The 9,551-nt window shown below is 51.5% G+C and overlaps 1 protein-coding gene across 1 annotated transcript; it reads left to right on the top strand.

Annotated features, from left to right (window-relative positions):
• Window positions 1-588: 588 nt before the first annotated feature.
• On the top strand, window positions 589-4,517 carry LOC137809029 (uncharacterized). Its single transcript, XM_068610171.1, has 2 exons — window positions 589-3,465; window positions 4,407-4,517. Exons 1-2 carry the CDS (start codon window positions 589-591, stop codon window positions 4,515-4,517), a joined length of 2,988 nt encoding a protein of 995 aa, XP_068466272.1.
• Window positions 4,518-9,551: the final 5,034 nt, after the last annotated feature.

The raw sequence follows: 9,551 nt of genomic DNA, 5'->3' as shown, positions 1-9,551 counted from the left end.
ATAGATTATTTCTCATATGTGCTAGGATATCACCAAGTGAATGTCAAGTTTTTTATAAGCATCTACAAAAACAATTTTTTATGTGAAGTAGTGCCTAAAGAAACTTGTCATGTCTTATTGAGATAACCATTGCAAAGTGTACAAATCCTTATAAACAATGGTTGTCAGAACGAGACTATCCTTACACATAAGAGAAAAAATCTTCATGAAGGAGAACTCATGCGACAAATTAGAGTTGATAAAACTCTAGAGCTTTTAAAAGGAAAACTTTTGTCCCCCATGAGAAAAGAAGTTCAAAGACATTACCTTAGGTACAATTATTGTTTTCAAACTACGCCCAAGGCAATGTCTCATAAACTGTATACTCCTTCACCTTTTGCAAATGATCCTTGGGAAGATATAAATTTCATATTAAAACTCCCTAGGACAACAAAAGGTTGTGATTCAATCTTCATGGTTATGGATAAACTCTTCTCTAGTCCCATACTTATCATGCACCTTCAAGATCACCATAGCTCCTAGGAGGATCTTGCACATACACAACCATGGCTTCCGCACCATCTTTCACATGATTCTAAGAAGAACTTCATGAATTTGCCATCAGAAAGGGCAAGGCCAGTGAGGTACAACTTTGTTGTGGAATTGAAGGATCTGATTGTCGTGCCCAATATAGCTGAAAGGTTGAGGCGACCAGCGAAGACTGACAAGGTGTTAGGGCCTCGCAAGGACTCGTGGTGCGAGTTCCACGAAGATTTCGGTCATCACATCGACAACTGCCTGTGGCTGGGTTACCAGCTAGATGAGTTGGTGAGAAGCGGGTTTCTAAAGGATTATGTCGCAGAGCCCGCCACGACCGCGACCCTGCCAGCACCAGCGGAAGAGCAAGCGCACGAGATGCCTGTCCTCGGCGAAGTCCACACCATTGCTGGTGGCTTTTTCGGCGGAGGACCCACCGCCTTCCAACGGAAGAAATACGCGAGGGGGGTCAACTCAATTGAAGAAAGAATCTCAGGTAACCCGTGGGAGTCAGACCTCGTGTTCACGAGGGCGGATCTGCAAGATGTCATGCCGCACGACAATGACCCCGTGGTCATTTCAGTTGTCACGGCTGGCAGAAAGGTGCACAGGGTTCTTGTCGACCAAGGAAGCTCTGCAAATGTCATGTTCTGGTTGACATTCAGCAAGTTGCGATTGTCTCCCGACCTTTTGAGACCCTACACAGGGTGCTTATATGGTTTTGCTGACAACCAGGTGGAAGTACGAGGCTACTTGGAATTGAGAACGACATTCACGGACGGAACGGCCTCGCGTACCGAAAGCATTAGGTACTTATTCGTGAATGCCAACTCAGCCTACAACATCCTGTTGGGTAGGCCGGCGTTGAATAGGCTGAACGCAGTAGCCTCCACGCGCCACATGAAAATGAAGCTGCCGGATCTCAGTGGCAAAGTGATCGTTATCAAGTCAGATCAGGAGGAAGCGCGAAAATGTTATGAGAATAGCCTGAAAACGAAGAGAGGCGTGCTTATGGTGTTCGAGCGTCCGCCAAGTGCAGACACGACGATGGAGATAGAGCCCCTGATTGAGGCCACGCCCACGGAGTCAACGCATGGCGAGGCCACACCCGTGAGGGCGACGCCCGAGGCAGACGTGCACATGGAGGAGGGGCCTGACGGCACATCGCCCGTAGAAGAGTCGACGCCTGGAAAGTACTACCGGGCGACGACCCTTAGGGAAGATAGCAGGGATCAGCCGGCGGCCAACGTGGTGGAGAGGCAGATTGGCGGCAAAACGTTTAAGCTGGGGCGTTTGTTGAGCCAAGAAGAGCAGGATGAGGTGGCGGAGGTGATTTCACGTCATTTAGATGCTTTTGCATGGTCCGCCTCAGATATGCCGGGCATCGACCCTGACTTTCTATGCCATCACCTTAGCATGGACGCCACGGTCCGACCCGTGCGACAAAGAAGGAGAAAGTTTAATGAAGAGAGGCGACTTGTGATAAGGGAAGAAACACAGAAGCTGCTGAGTGCTGGTCACATCAGGGAGATCCAATACCCTGAGTGGTTGGCCAACGCCGTCCTGGTGAAAAAGGCGAATGGGAAATGGAGGATGTGCGTGGACTTCACAGACTTGAATAAGGCGTGCCCGAAGGACTCGTACCCACTACCCAGCATTGACGCACTTGTGGACAGTGCCTCCGGTGGCAAGGTACTTAGCTTTTTGGATGCATTCTCAGGTTACAACCAGATCAAAATGCACCCAAGAGACGAGAGTAAAACTGCGTTCATGACAGAGACTTGCAGTTACTGTTACAAGGTAATGCCCTTTGAGCTAAAAAACGCAGGCGCCACCTACCAAAGGCTGATGGACAAGGTCCTAGCACCCATGTTAGGAAGGAATGTGCACGCCTACGTGGATGATATGGTAGTGGCGTCGAGGGAAAGGATGCAGCATGTGGCGGACCTAGAGGAGTTGTTCGTCACCATATCAAAATATCGCCTCAAGCTGAACCCCGAGAAGTGTGTCTTCGGGGTGGAGGCCGGTAAGTTCCTAGGTTTCATGCTCACGAAGAGGGGAATAGAGGCGAACCCTGATAAGTGCGCAGCAATCATTGCCATGAGGAGCCCGACATCAGTAAAGGAAGTGCAGCAACTGACAGGGCGAATGGCCGCATTATCAAGGTTTGTTTCTGCGGGTGGAGAGAATGGGCACCACTATTTCCAGTGCCTTAAAAGAAATAGTCGCTTTGCATGGACCGACGAATGTGAAGCGACTGTCATCAAGTTGAAGGAGTACTTGGCGACGCCACCGGTCCTTTGCAAACCAGTAGCAGGCGTGCCCCTCCGGCTATACTTCGCGGTAACGGAGCGAGCTATCAATTCTGTGCTGGTCCAGGAGCAGGAGCAAATTCAAAAGCCCGTCTATTTCGTGAGCAAGGCTTTACAAGGCCCGGTGACGAGATACCAGTCGCTGGAAAAGGCAGCGCTTGCAGTGGTATTTTCGGCCAGGAGGCTCCGCCACTACTTCCACAATTTTACAGTAGTGGTGATGACGAACCTCCCTATACAAAAGGTATTGCAGAAACCTAATGTAGCAGGAAGGATGGTGCGCTGGGCGGTGGAGTTGTCAGAGTTTGACATCCAGTACGAGCCTAAAGGATCCATCAAAGGGCAGGTATATGCAGATTTTGTAGCAAAGCTCTCGCCCAGAGGCGAACACAAGGTGGAGGCGGGCTCGCAGTGGTTGCTCTCGGTCGATGGCTCTTCCAATCAGCAAGGAAGTGGTGCAGGGATAGTCTTGGAGGGACCCAATGGTGTGCTGATTGAGCAAGCTTTGCGTTTCGCCTTTAAAGCAAGTAACAATCAGGCTGAGTACGAAGCATTGATTGCAGGGATGCTCCGGGCTATGGAGATGGGCACGCAGAACCTCTTGGTGAAAAGTGATTCCCAGCTGATTACGGGACAAGTATCGGGTGAGTTCCAAGCAAAAGACCCACAGATGGCGGCGTATTTAAGGTACGTCCAACTGCTGAAGGGAGCATTTAGCGCTCTTGAGCTAATACATGTCCCACGAGAACAAAATGCCAGAGCTGACCTGCTGGCCAGCTCAGGCAAGGGGGGCAGGAAGAGGACACTAATCCAAGAGACGCTAAAAGCTCCGAGAAAATTCATAGAAGACAACAGGGTGGATGTCCTCCATATTAGGGCTGCGAGAGGGAGGCCATGGAGTCATCGTTCCTTGACTCAAGATACGGTAAAGACGCCCCATATTAGCACATACGCGGACACGCTTGAAGGAGGAAGGCATGCGCAGATATGTACTTTAGCCGAAGGAGACACCTGGATGACGCCGTACAGACGGTATCTGGCAGATGGGGTTCTCTCAGCAGAACCAGAGGAGGGCAAGAAGGTTAAGAGGAATGCCACAAGATACACCCTAGTGGATGGAGTATTGTTCAGACACGGGTTCACCCACCCTATCCTAACATGCGTAAGCGGCAGCGAGTGCACAAGAATAATGGCGGAGCTCCATGAAGGCGTTTGTGGGAGTCACGTGGGGGGAAGGTCTTTAGCCTCCAAGGTGATACGCGCGGGTTTCTACTGGCCAACAGTAAAAGACGATTGCGTGCGGCACGCCCAGCGTTGCAAGCAGTGTCAGAAACACGCTGATTGGCACAAGGCGCCGCCAGAGGAGCTGAGATCCATATACAGCCCGTGGCCTTTCCATACGTGGGGGATTGACATCCTAGGTCCATTCCCATTGGCGATAAGGCAAATGAAGTATTTGATCGTTGCCATTGAATACTTCACCGAGTGGATAGAGGCGGAGCCCGTGGCCCAGATTACTGCGCACAAGGTGCAACACTTTGTTTGGAAGAACATTGTGTGTCGCTTTGGCATGCCTAGGCGGCTGGTATCCGACAATGGAACCCAGTTCGACAGCCATTAGTTGAGGAACCTGTGCACAGAGGTGGGCATCAAGCAAGTGTTCGCATCAGTCGAGCACCCCCAGACTAATGGGCAAGTAGAGTAAGCGAATAGAGTTTTGCTGAGAGGACTAAAGAGAAGGCTAGAAAAAGCTAAAGGAGCGTGGGCGGAGGAAGTGCCAAGGATTGTATAGGCATACCACACCACGCCCCAATCTTCCACCATGGAGACGCCTTTCAGCTTAGTATATGGGTCGGATGCGATGATCCCGGTTGAGATTCACGAAAGCTCGCCACGTTCCCAGAATTTCGTGGCTGAAGAATCCAACGAAGAAAGGCGGGTGAACCTGGACCTCTTTGGACGAAGCCAGGGAAGAAGCAAGAATAAGGGCCGAGGCAGCGAAGAGAAGAGTAGAGCGACAATATAGCTCTAAGGTGAAGCCACGACAGTTTCAGGTTGGCAACTTAGTTATGAGGAAGGCTCACCCATATGAGCTAGAAAATAAATTGTCTCCCAAGTGGACCGGACCCTTCAGAATTACCAAGGGTAAGGGGAATGGTTCGTACAACTTAGAGACTTTGGAAGGGGGTCCCATTCCCCGCAGCTGGAACGCGACCAATTTGAAGTTTTATTTTAGTTGAATTATGTAAGTGAGCAGCCATGTAACAGTCTTATCGTAGGGGACACCCTTTTTCCCTCTCGGGGGTTTTTTAACGAGGTCACCCAAATAAAAAGAAAAAGAAGTTCAAGAAAAACCTTGCCTCAGTTTTTATCTTATTCCCACTTGAAGTGCAAGACCAAGGGGTAAAGAGATAAAAGACAAAGACTCAAAGTCGCGACAGGCGTCGTCGAACGTACGCGTCGCCAAGAAGGCGCCGTCGCCAAACATACGCGTCGCCAAGCGTACGCGTCGCCAAGAAAGGGGCGTCGCCAGACGCAGGCGTCGCCAAGAAACATAACGGAGGAAACGCGCACAGTATGTTAGAAGAAGCGAATGCAGACGAGAGTGCACAAAAATAAAGGAGCGGCGTTACAGAAATCAAAACATGGCACAAGAGAGTTAAGATTACAAGTAGAGTTTGAGATAAAGGGGAATGAGACAAATGAGGCGAACAGGTACATGCCCTATGCTCGTACGAAAAGTGCAAACAGACCACTTTTCAGTGGCCTCCGGAGTCTGGATGGGAGGAGGACGAAGCTCCGTTCCCAGCCCTCAGCGCCTGGGTAAGTTGTGACCTTTGTTGCCGGTTTATCTTCGAACCTGCACCGAAGAAAACAAGCATGGTGAAGACACCACAAGACAGGACACGTAAGACCTAGTAAAGATGAAAGGCGGCAATTTCTAAGATAATCTCTCATACATATATAGTTCTCCAAGGCTTCGGCGTTGTACTCCAAGCTAATCAAAGCGGCAGCGTCAAAGCCTCCCGCCTCAGGCAAGATCTGGCATGCCACCTGGTCGTTCAAGGGTAGCCTCTTGAAAGGCTTGGACTTCAAGGCTCTCGTCTCCCTTACCCAGTACAGTGGAAAACCATCCAGGGCGGAGGGCACGAGATCGGAACAGCAGACTTTGAAAAATCTGCCCTTCCACCCTGTTTAGGAATTCTGGAAGGGAGTTAGGAGCACCCTGCCTGGAACGTTGCTGAGGGTCACCCAAAGGTTGTTCCTTTGCCTCTTCACCTCAAAGAAGTGAAGAAAGATGTCAACCGAGGGTGCGCACCCCAGAAAGCCAAAGAGTATGTCGAAGGCTTTGACGAAAGCCCAGCTATTAGGGTACAACTAGGCTGGAGCAGCGTTAATCTTTGTCAGTAGTTCCCTCTCAAACCTGGAGAAGGGCAGGCGCACGCCGATGCTTTTGAAGACCACCTGGTAGAAGTAGAAGAAGGGGACCCCGTCGTTGGCCCGTTCGTCTCCGCACACCGGCTCCCATAAGGTGCAAGGGAGCACGGTGATATCATCATCATGCCTCTTCGCGAAGGCACGATGATCGTAGGAGCACGGATCCCCCATGTGTTCCCTTACGGCCCTGGTGGAGAGTAAGCTGGAGCATTCGTCGAGGAGCTCGCGCGAGGCCCATGCATAAAGGTCCTTGGGGTTAACCCTAGGGGGAGGAGCATGGGAAGACATGTCGGCGCAAAGTATCAGCAAAAGAGCTGGGAGATCGAAGGAGAATAACGCGTTAGGAGTGCGGGAGGAAAAACGCCAACTAGAAAGAATGCAGAAGGAACTCTTTGTGTAGCGGTGCAAGGAGGGTGCGAAAACACAGAGATGATGGACGCAGGTACAAGATTTCGAAGATCTAAATATTGTAGTTGGAGCGCCAAGTGACGCAAACGAGAGCACCGTGCGATCGAGCCACGTGTCAGAGGATGGGAGGATGATCCTGGCGTCACTTGTTAACATTCAGAAAACGTCGCGTCGACAGAATGCCCAAGGGTACGATGCGCCGTCGAGAATGGGAGCATCTTGTTAGAAGCTCAAAAAATGTCAGGATCAAGTCAAGTGAGGGCACATCCCATCAGCCATACGGGAAATGCCACGTGGATGGCGCGGGCGAGACCTTAAGCTCTCCGCTACCCCCAGGCGTCGACCAGAGTCGAAGTCAAAGTCAGTGCCAAGGTCAAGTCAACAGGTTGATCGCACCAGGCATCGCCAAAACGCTGAAGGCGTCGCCAGTATAAGACGCTGGAGGCGTCGCCATTATAAGACGCTGGAGGTGTCGCCAGTATAAGGCATCGGCGGCGTCGCCTCCTCGATACCCACAGGAAGGAAAGACTGTGGAGGGAGACAAGATCTCCAGAAGTAACGGCATCGCCTCCCTGATACCCACAGGTAGGAAAGACTGTGGAGGGAGACGAGATCGCCAGAAGCTAAGTGAGCCACCGGCAGGGGTGCTCCCCAATACCCATGGGAGAGAAAGACCATGGGGGGCTTCGAGCCTTCCCGATGCTTGGCGTTTCTAGACACCCTGAGGACGATACGACACTGCTGTAGTAGGCCTCTCCTTAGGCGTGGGCGCCAAGCACCCAGAATCAAGGGACAGATCGCCTTGGTGTTTGAGACACTCCATGGACGATACGTCGCTGTTAGACAGGCCTCTCCATGGGCGTGGGCACTGAAGCGCGACCTTGTCCCAAGTGTTTAGGACCCAGAGCAGGTCTCAAATTTTGCGTTTGTAGCAAGGGCGGAGTGGCCAGCGCCTTCACGAGGCAGAGGCCTCATAGATACGAAGGCTGAACAGGTTTGAGGTGCACGTTAGAAGTGAGGCGGGATCACCCGACACAGTGAAAGAAACAGGTAAAAGTACAGGTAAAGCAATTGAAGCATACAAAAATAAAGAACGAAGGTGAAAATATCTGCCAAACAGTGCTCAACGCCTCATAAGTATGCAAGCGTTATACAAGTGCAAATGGTTCAAAAGATTTACAAGTTTATCAAAGGTTGGCAAGAACGAATATAAAGCACAAAAGGTAAAGGTGGCGGCTGAAAGTTGGCGTTTCAGTCATCCAATTCGAGGGGCACGACACGTCCGTCAATGACATGGTGGGTGGGATCGCAATTAGAAACATTGATCCTCGGGTTCTCGCAGGCGGCCTGGGCCAAAGCCTCCTTGAATCCCTCCTCGAAGGTGCCAGCCATGTCATCGATGAGTGCCTTCTTGACCTTCTCCAACTCCTCGATGGTAGAGTCCCCGAAGGCCACCTGCTTCTCCAGAGCCTCCTTCTCCACTCGGAGCCTGTTGGCCTCAGTTTGCAGCTTGTCATGGTCAACCTGGAGAAGGCCCAATGCCTTGGCCTGGGTAGCCATTTCCTCCTCCATCCACTCCAGTCTTTCCGCCTGCCCATAACACTGATCCTCCAAGTCCTTCTGAAGCTCTTCGGAGGCCTCAGCCATGTCTTGGAGATCCGTTATTTGAACTTGGAGAGACACTTCCCGGACGTAGAAATCAGCTTGAAATTCTATCGCCTCGCCCAATCGCCTGTCAGCCTCCTCTTTGACCTCTTGGGCACACTTTAGAGAGGCTTGATAGGCCTCAATTTGGCGTCCCAAAGCTTCCTTCTCCTCCTTCAGAGCTGCCACTTTTTCTTTCAGGGCCTGGAGGGCTTGTGTGTTTGAAGCGGCATTTCTAGCTTGGGCGCGCCAATCAAGGGCCACGACCAAGAAGGCTCCCAAATAGAAGGGCATTCCTTCTCTCCTGTCGGAGCCTTCTGGCATCAATCCTCCGTTGAAGCCCCTCATTAGATGCATGATTGGAGGAGGAATGGCAATAAGATCGGGGGCAGCAGAAACGGAGGCGGGAACAGCAGAGACCTCTGCTGGTGGTGGAGGTGGAGCAGACTCGGCCCCTTCGCCTTTTTCCTTTTGGACTATTGCGGGTTGGGGAGAGGTGGCGCTAGGGGGATTGTCCCTGAAGGACTCCCCTCCCTGTGGGGATGCTGCTGGTAGGATGGGAACCCTAGCAGCCTTTCTCCTCTTGAAGACTACCCCACCGTCAGAGTCCTCGTCATTGGAGAGGACCTCCAACACCCTTTTCCCTTTGTCAAGGGGGGCTGGAGCAGGTGATGAGGCCACAGCCAGTGGGACTGCGGCGATGGGTGGAGGTGAGTTGGGTGTTTGAAGTGTTTGGGGGCTACGTGGGGGTGGTGAAGATGGGCCTAGTGGAGTTTCGGTGGTGGTTGGTGTTGGTGAGGGTGAGCATAATGGGAGGTTTGGGTCAGCAGTGGGGGTGGTGGAGGCGCCAGGCTTGGAGGCGCGAGCAGCCTTCAGTGCTCTCGCAAAGACCATCCTCTTAGATGAATCCATCACAGATCTTGCATTCAGACAAACCAAAGAACAGGAGTTAAAGCCACACCAGACCAAGCACAAGGCGTCAGTTACACACAAAACACAGAATGCCATTCCCACCGCCAACGCAGTTATACGGATCCACAAGGCACGCAGGTAGATGAAATATAAAGAGTACAAATGAACACTTAGCATCGAGGGAAACAGGTGGAGAAGGCCAACAGTACAAGCATGATGTAATAAAGCACAGATAAGAAAGGAAGGACAAAAGGCAACAAGGAATAAGCCTCCCTACCAAAATAGCTGGACAGGGTGTGCGCGTTGTACTCACACGCTATG

The sequence above is a fragment of the Phaseolus vulgaris genome, chromosome 2, assembly GCF_000499845.2.
Source record: "Phaseolus vulgaris cultivar G19833 chromosome 2, P. vulgaris v2.0, whole genome shotgun sequence".
Classification (NCBI taxonomy): Eukaryota; Viridiplantae; Streptophyta; class Magnoliopsida; order Fabales; family Fabaceae; genus Phaseolus; species Phaseolus vulgaris.
The sequence above is the reverse complement of the archived record's forward strand: the minus strand, read 5'-3'. Positions and strand labels throughout refer to the sequence as shown.

What these genes read in the sequence shown, in the direction of transcription:
- LOC137809029 (XM_068610171.1), top strand. Translation starts at nt 589, where the DNA reads ATGAATTTGCCATCAGAAAGGGCAAGGCCAGTGAGGTACAACTTTGTT. An exon ending in CCCAGCTGATTACGGGACAA is followed by an intron (nt 3,466 to 4,406) that starts GTATCGGGTGAG and finishes TGGCATGCCTAG; the next exon opens with GCGGCTGGTATCCGACAATG.